Consider the following 19,658-nt stretch of genomic DNA (forward strand, 5'->3'; position numbering starts at 1 on the left):
ATGCAGCCAGTGGATGGTGATGGTGAGCGTGTCCCTATGAGGATGTAGGGTGTCCCTATGAATTTGTAGCGTCTCAATTAAATGTAGTGTATATTTATGAGTGTGTACAAGGTTGTAACGTGCCCCTGTGACTCTGTAGCGTGTCTATGATGTTGTAGCGTCTCTATGAGGCTGTAGCGTGTCCCTATGAGGCTATAGCGTGTCCCTATGAGGTTGTATCGTATCCCATTAAAGGTTGTAGCGTGGCTTACCGCCGGTCTATGACCTTAAAACATTCGTGGAAGGTCGCGGCGGCTACAGGTTGTCTCTATGAGATTGTAGCGTGTACACAGGGTGTCTATGAGGTTGTAGCGTCTCTATGAGGCCGTAGCGTGACCCTATTAGGCTGTAACGTGTCCCTATAAGGTTGTAGGGTGTCCCTATGAATTTGTAGCGAGTCTCTATGAATTTGAAGCGTCTCAATTAAATGTAGTGTATGTTTATGAGCGTGTTACATGTCTTTTCAAGGTTGTAGCGGGCCCCTATGACTTTGTAGCGTGTCCCTAAGAGTTTGTAGCGTGACTTACCGCCGGTCTATGAGCTTATAACACTCATGGAGCCAGTGGAAAGTCGGCATGCGTCTCGCGCCGGCTACAGTGTATCTATGAGGTTGTAGCGCGTATACAGGGTGTCTCTATGAGCTTGTAGCGTGACTTACCGCCGGTCTATGAGTTTATAACACTCGTGGAGCCAGTGGAAGGTAGGCATTCGTCTCGCGCCTGCGCTGCCATGGAGATACACTAGCACGTAGTCGTCTGTCACGAGTCGCTCCAGCGTCCAGATTACGTAGCTGCAAATATACAGGGTGTTTAATTTTAAATGTTGTTAATGGAATAGAATAGAAAGCATTTATTAGTCTCATAACAGGCTACATTTACAAATTATTTATTTATTTAAAATTAATTATCACAGTACGTACACTTGAGATATATGATACAAAAAGGTCTACATTGAAACGTGCTTTGAATAGTTGACATCCGTACGCTACTAGTCATGTTTTGAAAGGTACACTAGTACCCTGCATACTAAAAATAATTTGGAATTAAGACAAGACAGTAAAGACAAGTAAGCCAGACGAGTTGGGGAGGTAAGACAACAGTGGCATATTAATAGGGTTCCGTTAGCATTGTTCGTTCGTTCGTTTTCAGCCAAATGACGTCCACTGCTGGACAAAGGCCTCCCCCAAGGTTTTCCACAATGCATTGTATGAAATAAAATATCTGTATTTTGGTATTTGTGGGTACGGAAACGTAAAAAAAGGCAAGCAATCTTGTACCGGAGTTTTGACTGTATAGGTTTTTTGTCGACACGTCAAGAAAAGACAAGTTATACTAACAGGGGCAATTTGTAGTCGTAAAGAAAGTCTTTACATGAATTAGACTACAAGGAAATCAACGTTTACACGTAATACAGGAAGAAGTAGAAGTTTTTATGGATATGGAAGAATAATAACAGTGTCGTACTCACAGGAACAAATTGTCCATCACGTATCTGTAGTCCGGCCGCGCTCCGTCGGGCAGGTGGCACGCGCTGAACACGATCACGGCCGCGCCCGCCGCGTCGTAGCCGCCGTGCGAGACTACCCGCTTGTACGGCTCGATCACCTGCCATCATCATCATCACCATCATCACTAATAAAGGGAGCGAGCTTCAGGAAATATGACACGACACGAAAAAAGTTTAGCCTGCGAATAAGAAGCCATTACAATCGTCATCATTCTCATCACTACCATCAGTGCGAGACCACGTGCTTTTACGGTTAGATAACTTGTATCACCATCAGCTCATTTTGTCTACACAGCAAGATCCTGTATGAAAGAACGAGTTTTATGCGTCTAGATGACCTAAACCCATCATCATCAGGTCATTTAGTCCCTACTTAAGAGCACAACTCTATAATGTAGCCCTATACGTTAGCGCACTGAACAAGTCTGAACACGATCACTGCCGCGTCGTAGCCGCCGTGCGACACTACCCGCTTGTACGGCTCGATCACCTGCCATCATCATCAGTCACCATGAGGTCATTTATGAAGCCACGATAGCCGAACGGTGAAGGGGTCGGACTGGCCGACTCGTGATTCGTGGTTCGGTCCCCGCCGCCGCTCGACTATTGTAGTGAGCTCACTCGTGACACAAGCATATTTAGTTTAGTACGAGGGGCTAACGGAGTATTAGCAGGCCTCCGTCACTCGCCTATGCCGGCCGAGATAATTACCTACAGCGCGCGACAACTTCAAGTTGCAAATCAGTCAGGACCGCCACGCGCCTGTGAGCACACGCGTATTTCTATACACGCTCGGTCGATCATCGTCACAATCAAGGTTTATTGTTCCAACAGCACTGTTATCCTTCTTTAATGTAAAATCGTAGTATTTAGGAATAATAATTAACTGTACTAATTTAAATAATTAAAAAAAACTACACTTTTTAAATAATTTTGAAATACTTATGACAAAGAACTGTAGCAAAAAAATTATTTTAGCTAATATAAACATTAACTTACTTCACCGTGTCTATTTTCCGACACTACACCTTTTAAAACTATTTGTCCAATTTCGAATTATTGCAACACTGAAGTTTATTAATAGGTACTTTAGAGATGGTACGATTATACAAACACCACTAGATTAAAGATTACCAATCGTAAATACAATAAATGCTTCTTCATCATCATCATCATCATCATTTCAGCCATAGGACGTCCACTGCTGAACATAGGCCTCCCCCAATGCTTTCCATGTTGATCGACCTACAAGGTGGACCGACGACATCGTAAAGGTAGCAGGGAAGCGCTGGACGCAGATCGCTGCCAATCGATCAACATGGAAATGCTTCTTAAAATTAAGTTATTATTTATTTTACTTTGCTTATACAACCCTGACGCTTGAGCTGCGAGGTAGATCAATTCTGAACACAAAAAATTTGCGCTCTTGTGAGCGTAGTAGTAAGGTGCGATTTCGAATGCACCATGTGCGTTGGATATTTTGCATTATTATTATTACCGTTAAAATGTCGGCATCTGATCCTACACAAAGGAGTGCAATTTCTGTTGCTACTATTATGTATTCTGTGGTATTAGTAATTTGTGTAATAACAAATTACTAATAATCTTTAAAAATTAGGCCCAGAACAGACGGTGAAACGCAACTGCAACGAAACTGCAACTGCTAGTTACTTTTGAGTTGCATCTAAGTTTCTGCCATAGCGTCCGTTGAGACCACACATGACGCGACCAGTTTGAAACTTTCAGTTTCAGTTTCATTCATCAGAATCATCACAAAGTTGCAGTTTCGTTGCAGTTGCGTTTCACCGTCTGTTCTGGGCTTTAGTCTCCACTGCAAAAGCACGCCTAGCTAAAGCTAGCCGCCATGCGAGACCACGCGTTTGTATGGCTCTATTACCTGTATAGAAATATAAACATACATCTAAATTATAACTCGCAAAAAGGTGACTGACTGACATAGTGATCTATCAACGCACAGGCCAAACCACTGGACGGATCGGGTTGAAATTTGGCATGCAGGTAGATGTTATGACGTGGGCATCCGCTAAGAAAGGATTTTACGAAACTCCACCCCTAAGGTGGTAAAACGGGATCCACGCGTACGAAGTCGCGGGCGGCCGCTAGTAAACCATAAAGTTGTATTAACTTAACTAACTAGGTGTATACCTAGCAGAATAGAGCAACAAAGAACTAAGCGAGCGAGATGTCACTAGCAGTAACACTGTGATAAAAAGAGATTCGTGATGCCGTCGCCGTCACGTCAAACAGAACCGTTTTTTGCAACTATTTGACAATTCAGAAGCACTTAGTGGCACGCTGAAAATTTGAATACTGAGATATTTTCAGATTTCACGTGAGTGAAATCGTGGAGTTTATAAGAAACTAGCTTTCCGCCCGCGGCGCGGCTTCGCCCGCGTGGAATTTTGTCTGTCACAGAAAAACTTTATCGCGCGCGTCCCTGTTTCAAAAACCGGGATAAAAACTATCCTATGTCTTTTCCCGGGACTCAAACTATCTCTATGCCAAATTTCATCAAAATCGGTTCAGTGGGACAGACAGACAGAGTTACTTTCGCATTTATAATATTAGTATAGATAGTGCTTCAGAAACGTGGTGACTGGTTCAGTCATTGATTAATTGTACAAAACAGTGAAATAATCCTGACCACTGACACACAAATGACATCCAGTGTCATCCAAAATCGGTTTCATTTGACAATCAAATTCAAATTTATTTATTCATAACCAGGTGTTTTCACATTTCTATATTGCGATCGAGAAATTCTAGTAAATAAATACTCGTGATAGAATATCACATATAATTTCATTTGACAGCTCGTGATTGTTGCCCTATTCCGAAGGAACTTAATGGCTAGAACAGAGAAACTTACCGGTTTGATGTATGACGGTAAAGTGAGCTATATCGAGACGTGTATAAGTGCTCTGAAAAGAGTTCGTATTAGACCTGAAGTGGCAATAGGCAGGGCACATAGCACGCAGAACTGATGACCGATGAGGCAGCAAGGCAAGGTTCTGAAGTGGAGGCCACGTACCTAAAAGTGCAGCGTTGAACCTCCACCCACAAAGTGGACAGACGACCTCATAAAGGTAGCAGGAAGATGCTGGATGCTGGCAACCGGGTGATGTGGAAATCATTGGGGGAGGCCTATGTTCAGCAGTGGACGTCCTGTGGCTGAAATGATGATACCTTCATATCACAAGTGACATGGGAGTCTCCCCGGGGCACACTGAGCCAAGATCGCTCGTTGTTCATCTCTTCAGCGGCCGAGTATTCTGGTATCGGGTCGCTGCAGGAGCTGCCTGTGTTGGTTGATTTGGATCTGGGAAAACAAAAATCAAATCAAAATCAAAAATGGTTTTTTTTTTCAAAATCAAAAATATTTATTTAGTTTAGACCACCAGTGGCACTTTTGAACGTCAAAATATAGTAAATAATAAAAAAGAAAAGGTAGCCCTTTGGGGCACTTTACATGTCTCCTATCTTTTGGACCCTACCAGCGCTTCGAGACAAACATATGGCAAGTGCTGAGAAGAAACGCCGGAACAAACTCAGTCACCACTGGGAATAAATAAATATTTCGATTCAAGCACATACAGGGTGGAAACGATAAGTGATCTCACTCGATATTTCTTAACTATACAAGATATCAAAAAACTTGTTACTGATCCTAAAAGTTCTTCGTGAGCTCTATCAAATGGTATCAATAATAGGTTACAGAATAAACTGATTCTATCCTAAAATTCAATGTTTTCGGCTTAGGCTTAGGCACTTAAAGGGTACCAATGTATCATTCTAGACTGCTTCTCACTTAACACCAGGTGCGATTGCGGCCTTGTTAGGCCGTTTGTAGACATAAGTTTTTTCATCGGACGACGGACCGTCAAAAAACTGATATCCATTATTTTCTCGCCGGATCTATGTCCGATGCATGTGCACACGTTCATTATAAACCATATAAGTACCACCGCTAAATTCGGCGAATAAATCCGGCTGTTGTTCGGTCAAAAAAACGAATGTTTACAAGCGATCTTATGCATAGAATAATTAACTTTAAAAAAAAATAAAACCGACTTCAAATGCGTGAACACAAAAAAAAACTAAAAATTAAAAATATTGCGTATAAAAAAGTTCATCCCCAATTTTCCACCCTTGGGGGTGAAATATTTTCTTCAATTTCGCATGAAACCACCCTTTTGATAATATCTATTCAACAAAAAAATAATCGTTCAAATTGATTTATAATCGGCGGAGATATTGCGTATAAAAAAGTTCATCCCCAATTTTCCACCCTTGGGGGTTGTTTTTTCTATTATTAAATTTAAATGGGACCACCCTTGAGGTATTACCTATACGCCGAAAAAAGATTTGTTCAAATCGGTTCATAATTGGCGGAGTTATCGCGTAACAAACATAGAAAAAAAAAAAAAACATACGGGTCGAATTGAGAACCTCCTCCTTTTTTAAAGTCGGTTGAAAATCTAAGTACAGTCACAGAATGAAAAGGTTCGTCAGTTTTCAAATTGATTCCTTCAACGAATCGCGAGCACATATTACCTTTTGAAACTATGTTACAGAATAATCTCGAGTTATAGAAAATAATCTTTAACTGCTCGTCAGTAAAGTTCAAAATTATTCACATCAAAGTTGTGTCAAACAACTTGTCAAGAAGATTATTATGATTGATAAACTAAAACCTTCTTGTTGGTTCAACCTGCCATTATCTATTAAATAAAAAAACTACATTTTGTAATATTGCACTAATGGGATAGAAAAATAAACAAGCAAAACCTTATTCGTTAGCAAACGTCATATTTATTTAAATGTTAGCAGCACTGTTTCTTGCACTGCTATGTTGGCAGGTTTGACTCTTACAGTACCTAGTGCAAGCAAAAACCGACACTAAGGTGACGAACCTTTTCATTCCGCGACTGTACATATAAAAGGAGAAACTGCCTGACTGACTGACATATCAACGCACAGCCTAAACGGCTAAACGGAGGCACTTGAAATTTGGAAGGGACGTAGCTTAGGTACCGTAGAGGTGCACTAAGAAAGGAATTCCCGAAATTCCCACGGGAACGCTAAACCGCTTAAGTTAGACGCTTGAAATTTGGCATGCAGGTACCTTAGTAAACTTAAAGCTTAGTTACAACAGGATATGGCAAAATTCCCACGGGAACGGGAGTTAGCGGGAAAAAACATCTGTATGAAAAAATCTAAACCGCGTAAGATAGATGAAGGGAGTAAAACGGGATCAACGCGTACGAAGTCGCGGGCGGCCGCTAGTTAAAAATATTTTTTTGTTTCTCAGACCTTGCAGTGTCTTCGTCATCGCTAAGCGGCGCCTCCGGTTCCTGGGGCCCCGGCGGCACGTGGGGCCCCAGCGGGGGCGGTTCATCCTCTGACTCCATGGAACAGGCGCTGACGCTGTCCAGGCTGCAGCGGTCGTCTTCCACTGGCTGTGGGGAAGGTAGATCTTGAAGAAATAGTTGCTATAGATGACTCTTTGGTTGTCGGGTGACTGTTCTGACCACTGAGCTATGGGGACATTGGTAAACCGTAGCTTAAGTGAGGCCGTCAGCGCAAAAGTGGCCTAACCCACATTTTTCATATTCGTACTTATCTATTGCAATTTATTCAAAACCTAATAAATTTTGATGCTAAAGCGGCCTATCCCTAGTTTCACCCTTAGTTAGGAGATGGGGCGTTGTAAACATTCCTTTTGCGCGCATTGTTTTTGCCTACAAAGCAGTATAAAAGTGGCCTAACCAAGTTTAGGCTCCATACTAATATGTTAAGCTTAGGCCACTTTTGCGCTGACGGCCTCAAGTATGTACTATTTAATAGTCATAACAACAGTTATCTATACAGGGTGTTAGGTAAATGGGTATATGAGCCGACACTAGCCCATGTTAACATGGGCATATAAATGGTATGGTGAAGTCAGAAAATTTATATTTTCATTTTAATTATTTAAATTTTCATACAAATCAGATTTATAAAATGTATTTTGTATGGAAATTTAAAAAATTAAATGCTTCACTTATATGCTCATGTTAACATGGGCTAGTGTCGGCTCAAGCTCATATACCCATTTACCTAACACCCTGTAAATGTGGTATCTTGGGGGTACAGGCATAAAGTACGAGTATAATAATCCTAAGAAGACACTGCCTTTAATATTGCATCGATGATTTGCCTGCCCGACGACTTTTACTGGCGCAAAATGGTATAACATACTACATATTTGATTCAAAAACTAAATCATTGATCTGGATAACATTCATATGACCAACTTAGAATTACAAAATAATAATAATAATTAAAAAAAAATCCAATTCGAATTATGAGTGATGGTGTTTCGAGTAGGCATCCAAAAACACAATCGAAATGGAACCTTTTTTTGAAGTCGATTAATATACAAATAATGAATCTTTTTCCACAGGCATTCGTGGCACAACGCGTACACGTGATCCGCCATGTTTTTGCGACGTTGTTAGTAAACACCGTGCGAACTGTGCTTACACAATACTGCTGAGTGCGGTGCGGTATAGTGCCTAGTTCTTTGGTGAGTTGTGTAATTTTAGATTTGATGTTGAATTATAGTTGTCTGTCGTTTGGAACTATCCTTTTGCCCGCGGCATCGCCCGTTTGGATTTTTCCTCTGTCTCAAATCAGATGATTTGAATCAAATACAAATCAAATATTAGTTAACAAATGTAAAGATGAGAGATTTTGATTTTGAACAAAAAATGTATGGATCGTCGATGACTTTTAGATCTCAAATACTCGACGCACAGTGGTGCTACAGCTTTGGTGCCATAGTAACAAATGCTAAGGCAGACGTATTCTGTCAATATACAGCACTTTTTTTTGTTGGCCGGCACTTTTGATTTTGAACAAAAAATGTATGAATCGTCGATGACTTTTAGATCTCAAATACTCGACGCACAGTGGTGCTACAGCTTTGGTGCCATAGTAACAAATGCTAAGGCAGACGTATTCTGTCAATATACAGCACTTTTTTTTGTTGGCCGGCACTTTTGATTTTGGACCAAAAATGTATGAAACGTGGATGATGTCCTTTCTAGTATTTTTTAAAAGGAAACAAAAAGAAAAATAACGAAATTTGACAATTTCAGTAAACTTACACGAAGTCCAGGCTAGGATGCGCGCCGTGATAAAATTTTATCGATCAGACGACAAATGTATGGGCTTATCGCGTACCTAAAATTGATTAGTTACACTTACAATTTGCACGCGTCTCCGTAACGCGCTGTGTGGGCTCCGCGCCGCCGTGTGTCGGAGCGCGACGCAGCCGGTGTAGGGATCCAACAGCGCTTGGTAAGCCGACCGGTCTTCTTGCTTTGAAGTAGACACTGGTCCGTAGGATTACCTAGTCTAGACTATCAGACTGGGACTCAGGACTACCTAAAGTCTAGACTTCTTTTTTATACACAACGAGGAAGCTCTTGGCCTGTATCTCACCTGATGGTAAGTGACGATCAGGCCGAAGGTGGAAGCGTGCTTCACCGGGAATCCTCACGGAGGAACTATAAAGCGTTACAGACCAAGGTTGTAGGTCTTAGATGGTGGTACTTAATACGGTGACCCCTAAGACTAGCTACACTACAAGTGGTCTAGTAAGTATGTGACATATAGAGATGCACCACTAAAGGAAGTTGAGGTGGAATTGCTTCCTTCCGAACGAGTGTCATGGTCCAATTGTATACCATCTTGGTTTCGTTATATAGTTTCCAGGGCAAAAAACTCTTATACCGCGATGCAGGTTTGTAGACGCAGAGGTGTGGCGATAGAAGCTTGAATCAGCGCCATCTGTTGAGTGATATCTGCCACCAGTTTGTAGTGGCGAGTCGTGTCGCCATAAGTCCATCAGTCAGGCTAGGGTGCGCGCCGTGATAAAATTTTATCAATCAGACGACAAATGTATGGACTTGTCGCGTACCTAGACTTCAGGAAATCTAGTAACCTAAGGTACTTACAATCTGCACGCGTCTTCGTAGCGCGCTGTGTGGGCTCCGCGCCGCCGTGTGTCGGCTACAGCTTTGGTGCCATAGTAACAAATGCTAAGGCAGACGTATTCTGTCAATATACAGCACTTTTTTTTTGTTGGCCGGCACTTTTGATTTTGAACCAAAAATGTATGAAACGTGAATGATGTCCTTTTAGTATTTTTTAAAAGGAAACAAAAAGAAAAATAACAAAATTTGACAATTTCAGTAAAGTTACACGAAGTCCAGGCTAGGATGCGCGCCGTGATAAAATTTTATCGATCAGACGACAAATGTATGGGCTTATCGCGTACCTTAAATTGATAAAAGGCCTACATTTTCACTTACAATCTGCACCCGCCTTCGTAGCGCGCTGTGTGGGCTCCGCGCCGCCGTGTGTCGGAGCGCGACGCAGCCGGTGTAGGGATCCAACAGCGCTTGGTATGCCGAGCGGTCTTCTTGCGTTGAAGTGGACACTGGTTCTGGGGAGTCCTAGATAGGAAAACGGTTATTCATTTAGTTCCATGAAGGTTTTGTAATGAATCGGGCAATGAAAAAAATTTTTGGTCCTTCGAGCCGGATCTGTCGGTTCACTCATTACTGTTCTCAGCCCAGTACAATATAATTGTTGTTCCCTTAGTTATTTTTTAATAATAAATATCTTTGGACGATTTCACACAGCGCCAGCTAGCCCCAAAGTAAGCAACTAATATGCTTGTGTTATGGGTGCTAGCTTAACGGATATACTACATATACAGGGTGTTAGGTAAATGGGTATATGTGCCGACACTAGCCCATGTTAACATGGGTATATAAATGGTAGGGTGAAGTCAGAAATTTGATATCATCATTTTATTTTTTTTATTTTCATACAAAATAAATTTTATAAAATAATTAAAATGAAGATATCAATTTTCTGACTTCACCATACCATTTATATGCCCATGTTAACATGGGCTAGTGTCGGCTCATATACCCATTTACCTAACACCCTGTAGAATAGATCGTTTCATCCACAAAGACGCGCCCCACCATTCTTCAGATAATGTTTGAGTGTTATCGGTACACGCTAAATCATCCATGAATGCACACGCACACTACAATAATGCCGCTCGGATTGCTCGGATCAAACTCCCCACACCCCGCGCGACCGAGACCAAAAATTGGTGGAGCGCGTCTTCGTGGATGAAACGATCTATATCAATTACTTCCATGAAGGTTTAATGATGAATCGGGTGATGAAATTTTTTTGGTCCTTCGAGCCGGATTCAGGAAAAGGTTGAGATCTGTCGTTTCACTCATTACTGTTCTCAGCCTTGTACAATTGTTGTTCTCTTAGTTATTACCTAAAAAGGGACTAATGCGAATTCTTAATTCTTTTGCAACTTCTGTATAGCCAAAATACAGACGACAGTACATCAGTCTAAACACTAGTATCTCGTGCAGTGGTAATAGGTGCTACTTTGCAACAAATTTATTTATTTATTTATTTACTAGCTTTCCGCCCGCGGCTTCGCCCGCGTGGAATTTTGTCTGTCACAGAAAAACTTTATCGCGCGCATCCCTGTTTGAAAAACCGGGATAAAAACTATCCTATGTCCTTTCCCGGGACTCAAACTATCTCTATGTCAAATTTCATCAAAATCGGTTCAGTGGTTTAGGCGTGAAAGCAAGACAGACAGAAAGAGTTACTTTTGCATTTATAATATTAGTATAGATATGTACAACTTACGTTGTGTAAGCCGATGGTGCTTGACATCTCAATGGGCAGCTCAAAATTGGGCATCCTGCGGAGCTGTGACGGGGACTCGCACCAATCTGCCACCTGGTGACAATTTACAATATTAAAATAAATTAATAAAAAATACATACTTGATATAAAAAGAGAATATTTCTGGCGTGACATAGACAAAAGACCGAGACGGGATACCGCGACCGGGTAGAAACCGGCTCGTCAACACACGCACTTAAAGCCCCATCCGACGCTAGGCCAGGCAGAAACTGGGTCATCAACACATGCCTTTACTTAAGTCTCCGTAGCCTTTGTCCCGCTCGCAAAGTGATGCTTATACATTGCCTAAAGTCAAGTAACAGTCGCGGTCTCCCGCCTCGATCGCTTTTCTCGCAAACCGCTACCTTGATAGTTGTTCTGCGTTTGCTTAAAACTATTATCTAATAAATTACTATTAAACTCACCCCAGAATGAAACTCGTCCGATTCAGGAATATCTATCCCAAAGCTAGCTTTGGGCGTGCTCTGGCTCACCAGCTTATTTCTATCCAGAAACTTCGATATGGCACTATCGTCTCTCCCATCTACGATTCTCTCATTCCTCGGAGGGGTTTCTTCTTTGTCGCTCAATCTTGGCATTATCTTCTTTCTCTCCACCTTCTTTTCTGTAACCCTCGTCACGTCAGGCTGGTCTATCCTACTATCGCCTAAAACCTGGCTGTCAGCTGTCACGAAGTTCTCAGAAAAGTATAAATTGTTCTTCGAATTATTCCGCACTGGACTGAACATGTAACCATTACTTTCGTTGTGTCTGTCGTCTTCTATGCTGGAAAGACTTAGGTCTTTTTCTTCGTCCAGTTTGTGCTTTTTAGGTATAACATCAGGATTGTCGTCGGGACTTCCCAATGTCATTAAGGGATGGTTAGTTGTTAAGGTCAGTGTAGAACTGAACCTTGGTGGACTGATGCCAAGATTTTGTGGCCTGTTTTCCAATTTGGGAGAATTTATATTTAGTGTGGACATTTTTGAAATAAGACTATCATTGAGATCCTGCTTGAATTTGGAAAGTGGAGTCTTGAGATTGTGGTTGGTCTCAGGTTCTGTGAATCTCAAGACTTCAGATTCTGGGTTCTGGAGTCGGAGCACGCTCTCGTGGTCTCGGTCCTCGTCCGAGAGGGAGTTGGAGGTGTCTTGGGACTTGAAGGACTCAGATCCGGTGTCCATTTTCTCGTCTGATGACGGAGGCGTAAGCATGTCATCTTCGTTCGGCCGGTGGGTTTTGAAACTACTGAAACAAGGAATAAGGTCTAAGATCCTTTGCAGATGTCTCGGAGATCATAGCGAGTCAGCAGTGAATTATTAAAGTGCGTACGGATTGCACGTACCCTGGTACGCGTACTCAGTTTACGCGTATCCGGAACGCCTAGTACATGTATGTATGGATCAGTCCATGTATGTATGGACTAGGCGTTCCGCGATTTAACAATCACTCTAAAACTGCCGAGAAATTCCAGGCAAATAGCTAGTGTGAATAGGTTCGAAAAGGAGTTTTGCAATAACTGGGCCCCGATTACGCTAATTTTTTTTTATCTTCAACGTGCCCGGACGTCAGCTGTTTTGACAAATCCGTATCGAAGAAGCGCGTCTGTATTGGAGACGTTAAAAATTAGCGTAATCGGGGCACTGTAGGCCTAGGATATGCGCCGCGATCAGCATTTATAGCGCTATTTTATCGATTTTACGCGATAAGCCCATACGTATATCGTCTAAAATCGTCGATAAGATTTTATCACGGCGCGGATCCTAGCCCGGCTGTAAAATGGGAGGATAAGCTCTACATAGATGCAATATCCTCACAATAATTCCATATTAGTAGTATTTATTTACAAAATTGCAAGTTGTGGGCTATTGGAATTGGAACATCTTTACTAGCACTGCCCAAATGGCAAGGAACCATAGAGCAAGTGAAAGTGCAATTAACAAAAACAATAGCCAGTGTTAAGTGCTAAGTGCACTTTCTATTATGTACTAATTACTACGTTGTATATGAGTCTAGCTGTGGCGGTATTAATTTAATTTCTAGTTTTATAGGTCTAGATTATCAACATTTTACCACAAAATATTTGAAACCTACAAATTCATAAATTCACACAACATTAAAAAAAGTTTAATCAAAAAGGGGTTAATAAAATAGAAAATTATGATAAACGGAAGTAAACGATGCTTAATATGTTTGTATGATAATTTGGCCTAATCGATCAAAGAATTACTTTTTTGTCAGTCTTCACTCCAAGTGTAGGGCTCAAAATGTGTGTTCCCTTATACCCTAGGCTTAGATTAACCCAGTTGTTACGGATATCCCTTTTTCCTTACGATTCCTGTGATTTTGCATATATCGGCTATTTAATGCATCAAGGCAACAGGAAAAATCCAAAAAAAAATTTTGGTCTTACGGAAACACTGGAAAATGGTGTTTGATATACGGAACGCTAGTAATATGTACGGCCACTTAAGCACTTGTATGAACTTAGAGATAATACCTACTCTTTGCGACTTGCGTAAGTTATTAAAGTATTTGCATAAAATATGTAATATTCATTAATAAAAAAATAATTAGAGTTAAATTTATTATTTTTCAAATTTAATTCCAGTAGTGTGAACTGTATATTTTATGCCCTAAACATTTTCTGGGATAAAGGGTAATACCTATTATATTTCTTGCAAAAAACATTGCATTTGTATCAAAGCTTGAGTTTCATAAAAACTGTGTTGTGACTGAATTTGAGATGTTAAAATACTTCTTCTCTGTTTATGTGGCGAAGAAAATATCTTGGTTTTGACAGTTGGCAATTTTCAATGCATTTGAAGCAACTGTAACCACACTAAATCATCTCATTTACCAACAATAATTATAATTTCTTCATATCTTCAAACATGACTGACCCTGTCTAGAGCATAATTGGCTATCTAAGCTAACGGGATGCAGTCTCTTCTTCTCATCATCACTGGATGAAGAATTCTCTAGTGATTTCTACGTGGGCTCTCATTTGTAATCCAGGCAAATCTATAGACACTTTATTTTTATCCCCAGAGTTCTCTTTGGTTATGTCACCATTACATTTTCCGGATTTTCCGACGGGAAAATTGTGATTGAGTTAGGGATACACTCATCTTCATTTTTTTCCAGTTCTTCAATGATTTCATTTAAAGGAAAGGGCCTCGAAGGCAGGCGCTAAAACAACAAAATACCGCAGTTCATATTACTAGCGTTCCTTATACGGATCACTAAGTTTAACGTTGAATTAGTAACAGTTAATATAAAAATGTTTATAATTATGTTATCGATTTACAAAAAGTGGGCTACAAACTTTCATATTTCGGCAAGAAATACTTTAGAATAAATACTTATCATGTTTGTATTCACCTTGAAAAAGTCATAGTAAAATTTACGAAAACAACAAAACGCTTACGATTGAAATGTGACACCCAATGGAGAACAGAACACTTCTGATGGACAAAGGGACCCCACAGAAATCGTTTAACATAAACAATGTTATCAGAAACCACCCTCATTGTTTATAATAATTTAATTTTTATGTTGATCCGTATATCAAACGCTAGTAACAAGTGGGTTAATCCAATTGAAATTACTGTCAAAATTAAGCCAATTTTTCTGCCAGAAAAAAACCTGAGTAGACTCTTCCCAAAGATCTCTCCAAATATTTAAACTCAAAATAAACAATATTTTATTTCAGAACTGGATCTCAGTTCCAGCTAGACCCTATAGATATCCCATTGTTTCAAAATATATGAAGTTTCTAGAGCCAATTCGAAAGTACCTGTTAAAAATGTTTTAAATTCAATTTAAAACAGAATTATTTATTAAACAAATTATCCTTAAGCCATGCAATCAACTAATTTAAACTTTATCACTTTTATACCAAACGTGTTGATGAATCATTAACACATTCGACGTAAATTCTTCAATTGACCCTGACATTTCAATTATTTTGCACCACCATCAGATTTTTATCAGATTTAAAACACTGAATTGAAGGTAGTTCAATACAATATATCACAGTATAGTACACACATAGAAACGATTAATATGAACAGGGACATAAAATACGATTAAATGTTTACACGGAAAACGCCCCATAAACTTAAAAACATAAATAAATCGAAAAAACTAGGTCTGCAATTTTTGACACAGGATTTTTGAAAAACTAGCCCAAATAAAGAATTGTATGGTTGACTCACCTCATTGATTTATTGGGTAAACGGTTTTAAAGGCAAAATATAGGTCGTAAACATCGATTTTGTATTAAAAATTAAATAAAATGTGAAAAATTCGACCAACACACAGTAGTACAACTGCATTCACAATTTTGACAGCTCTCACTAAAGTTTCGTTTTCTACAAAAATCGGAAGTGTTGGGGTGCGTTTAGTTTCATAATATTAATATTTTTTATTGTAATGATGGAAATACATTATGTGCTTTAAAAATACTTTATTAAAACATCAAGATATAATAATAACGTGACTCCTAATTTAATTTTATTTCATGTTATCTAAATATGAATATTATTTATTATTAACTAGCTGACCCGGCGAATTTTGTTCCGCCTTAATGGCAATAAATAAGCAGACTTTTTTTTTATTTCGAACGGGATAAAAAGTATCCTATGTCCTTCTCCTGGCTCTAAACTACCTCCCTGACAATTTTCAGCTAAATCGGTTCAGCCGTTCTTGAGTTATAAGCGAAGTAACTATAGCCTGACCAGGAACATAAAAACCCTGGCATAGAGGCGCGTCAATTGCATTTGATAGTGCAACACTGAGTACAGTCGTACCTGTGTTAAATTAATAGGCTATCTTTATGTATCAGGATTTAGGATTACGGGCTAATTTGATATTTTCATAAATTAACGAAAAAATATTATTATAGGTAACCTGGTTTAAATAAATTAAATGAAACCATCAATCGAGCTAGTAGGATTTATTTTATTATTCATCAATAATCTTGAATATTCAACTGCAATGTCTGCTCATGAACGCTTCAAACTCGGTACTTCTTTACCAATTCCATAAAATTCAACACTTAGAAAGTGACAAAAAAAATTAAAATAGGTAGTTGAAACAAACCACAGCTAATTTTCATAGTGGACTGTACTATACGATAAACATGTCAGTCAATTTGACAACCTTTGTCGGAAACATTATTCAATGAAAATATTGTCCGAACCCTTAGTATTTCTCTTCGACAAATTCTTTAACACATTGTGAACCACTTTTCTTTCACGACTATAAAAAGATTTTAGCAATTTAATTCACAAAATCAATTGCGCACATTTAAAATAAAGTTTGTTTACACTTTGACAGCAATAGACTGACATGCAAGGTGACATGTCAATGAAGTTTTCAGTTACTGTTGCCATTAAAAGAAATTAGTACCATTAGTTTTCCGCAACATGGCGAGGGTTTTTATGTTCCTGGTCAGGCTATAACACGACTTTCTTTTATATAAAAAAAAAAAGTATTTTAGGTATAGATTTTTTTAAAAGTTCAATTTATTATTTGAATGATTTGGTATCGATATATTTTTAATTTTTAAAAGGAACGTATCGATTACATACTATTTTGTATGATCTTAAAGATTAAAAACAAGTATTACAACAATAAATAATTATGAATCTGAATATGAAAAATAAAAGGAAAAAGCAGAATTATATACTAATATCTTTCTTTCTTTCTTTAACCCATCTGACTTTATCATTTTGTTATATTCATCATATTATTATAGTTGTAATTGTAAGTCTAACTACCTGTATCTGTCTAATGGTTCGAAGGCAATAAATACATTTTTTATTTATTTATAGGAATTACCTTTTTTCCCAATAACTTGCTGCAACTGCTGGTCAGAGTCAGAATATCCTTTTTTTAAATCTTCTTAATAGAACTCTTTCGATCTGCGCCTAACAACTTACTTTTCGATTTATGCACTTTCACATTACAAAGAATGCAACACGATCTTGGAAACAAACAAAAATGACAATGACCCAATTCTTAGAAATTTCTTTATCGATTACAAAACATCTCTTGACTTTATTGATTGAAGGTTAATTTGTATCATTTGCAGAATGGTGGCGTTTATGGGACGTTGTTATTTTTGAACTCTCATTATAGCTAGCTCATAAAACATGGGTAAGTATTATATTTTTTTAATTAAGTTTTATTTAGATTTTTATCCTTTTCTTTTTCTTAATTTTGATATAGCTCGTATGCGTGAAATTAACAAAATAAATAGGTACTTTAGCATCAAGATAATCTTATAGTTGAATAAACTAAGTTTATTGTACTATTATGCAAGACAAACTTGCCTAACGTTATCGAACATCTAAATTACTCTCACGTAAAATTTTGACTAGTGATTACGGTACCGCGTAGGTATTGTTTGTTTAAAAACGATGCGGAAATTGGCAAGATTCACATAATATTTGATTTCTTTCACTTTGTCCACGGATATTGAATGTCATTGTTTTCCAAATAGCAGACCACCCAAACTGTATTTCTAGGCGGAAAATCCAAGAATTGAATCAGAAAGCGTTTGGGTTTCAAAGAAGAAACTAAGGAATTTAATTTAATTTTTGTTGCAGAGTCAAGTGTTTCAGTGAAAATGCAGTTTGGTGCTTTTGTATTTCTAGTTTATCTAGTGATACCATCCATTTCAGCAGAGGATGTTAGCTGTAAGTTTTTCCTAACGTACACAATTTAATTTTTTAATTGTAATGTTAATGAAAAATAGTGATTTTTATTGTGAGAAAGGAAACCGTATGATTTAATTATTATAATTTTCGTATATTTCAGACCAGGCTTGTGTTGATAAGTATTCAAGAAAAGGCTACCAACCATGGCAAGAATGGTCTGATCACTATACTTGCCATCGATACAGATGTGAAATCAGAGATGGAAAATATTTTATTGCCGCCGTTGGGTAAAGAGGATCTAATTATTGTTAGTAAAGTTAGTGTGTTTGATCATTTCAATAAATTTGTTCTGTCTAACATACAGATGCCGGAAGCCAAAAATACCTGAAAACGCATTAGAATGTCACGAATATATTGAAGACGAGAATGTTGGTACGTAAACTGCACATTTGTCTTAAACTTAAATGGTTTTATCACTATAGAGAAATCTTAAAATCGTTTTTTTTTTTTCAGAATTTCCTACATGCTGCGCTCGCCTGAGATGTGTAGTTGAACTAAATGGTGAAAGAATTGTGCAAACTCGAGGACAGCCTGGAGAACTGTTCCCTGATAAGTATGTTCCGTTAATTTATTACCTTTTCCTTTTATCACTGCGAATTTTCACTATTGACCATGCCCTATTTATACGATTCTAGACCCTGGAAAGGCCAGCAGAACGAGCCCAACCCAGCTGTAGTTGGCATGGGTGGAATCCAGCAAAACACCGTAGGAGGAGAACCCCAAGGACAGCCAGCTCCTGGTATCTTCAACAGCCGAGGCGCAGGCAAGAGGGAGAAGGTATTATTAGCCCTTGATTAAGCCCATCTTAATCAGAGGCTAATAATATCGTTTTTCACGTTTTGTTTGTACTTGTAAATGATATTTTAAAGTGTAATATAATAATTTGAACTCTCCATTCGTATTTTACTAGCGTCTAGCGTCACAATTTAGCCTTAAGCCTTTCATGAGTGATTTTCCCTGAGTAATATATTTTTGCATTAGAGACAATTTTGGAACTTCAGTCTTAACGTCAATGTTTTATTAATAGCCAACGATATTCCCGACAGCGGATGGCAACGATATTAATGGGCGACGATATGTAGACCCCTACCCCACGCAGCAGATGCAGGATTCCCCGAGGAAGAAGCGATCCACCGTCTACCCACTTTTCGACAGAGGACTTCCCCGTGATGCTGGATCTTACCAGCCACATCAAGTAAAAATCCACGGTTTCTCACCTGAAAGATACACTTCATATTTCTCAAATAGCGTCAAAGGATTACACAACCCAAAACTTCACTTTAACATGTCATAGAGTGTCCTATTTGGTATAAAATGTAAAAAGCTTTATTTATTATTTGTATAAGTTGACACAAATGCACAAGGTTTGCCAAATCAATGCAATGTTATTTATTTTGTTATTGTTATAAGTCTAGATATGTTTTGTTTATTGATAAGCACGTTTTGTTAGAAATATGTGTCGTAATTATGCATGTTATTTGTTGCAAGTTCATTAAATGTTTATAAAATAATCCTAGTTTACTTCCTATTTCCAACAACTTTTTCGTATGTATGAAAGAGTATAAGAAATGTACTAATCAA

The 19,658-nt window shown here is 38.6% G+C and overlaps 2 protein-coding genes across 5 annotated transcripts; one reads left to right on the plus strand and one right to left on the minus strand.

Annotated features, from left to right (window-relative positions):
- Window positions 1-693: 693 nt before the first annotated feature.
- On the minus strand, window positions 694-15,691 carry LOC135084769 (uncharacterized). Its single transcript, XM_063979507.1, has 9 exons — window positions 15,570-15,691; window positions 11,775-12,597; window positions 11,311-11,403; window positions 9,927-10,070; window positions 9,570-9,653; window positions 6,880-7,025; window positions 4,753-4,885; window positions 1,507-1,643; window positions 694-829 (listed from the first exon to the last, which is right to left on the minus strand). Exons 1-9 carry the CDS (start codon window positions 15,572-15,574, stop codon window positions 694-696), a joined length of 1,701 nt encoding a protein of 566 aa, XP_063835577.1. The 5' UTR covers window positions 15,575-15,691.
- Window positions 15,692-17,449: 1,758 nt separating this feature from the next.
- LOC135084962 (uncharacterized) lies at window positions 17,450-19,588 on the plus strand. Of its 4 annotated transcripts, none has more exons than XM_063979718.1 (7): window positions 17,450-17,514; window positions 17,967-18,056; window positions 18,178-18,304; window positions 18,382-18,449; window positions 18,531-18,630; window positions 18,713-18,854; window positions 19,105-19,588. In XM_063979718.1, exons 1-7 carry the CDS (start codon window positions 17,511-17,513, stop codon window positions 19,369-19,371), a joined length of 798 nt encoding a protein of 265 aa, XP_063835788.1. In that variant the 5' UTR covers window positions 17,450-17,510; the 3' UTR covers window positions 19,372-19,588. The 4 variants fall into 4 exon arrangements, with proteins under 4 accessions (XP_063835788.1, XP_063835789.1, XP_063835790.1 ...); XM_063979719.1 differs by having other exon boundaries at window positions 18,713-18,840; window positions 19,124-19,588; XM_063979720.1 differs by having other exon boundaries at window positions 19,124-19,242.
- Window positions 19,589-19,658: the final 70 nt, after the last annotated feature.

The sequence above is a fragment of the Ostrinia nubilalis genome, chromosome 27, assembly GCF_963855985.1.
Source record: "Ostrinia nubilalis chromosome 27, ilOstNubi1.1, whole genome shotgun sequence".
NCBI lineage: Eukaryota > Metazoa > Arthropoda > Insecta > Lepidoptera > Crambidae > Ostrinia > Ostrinia nubilalis.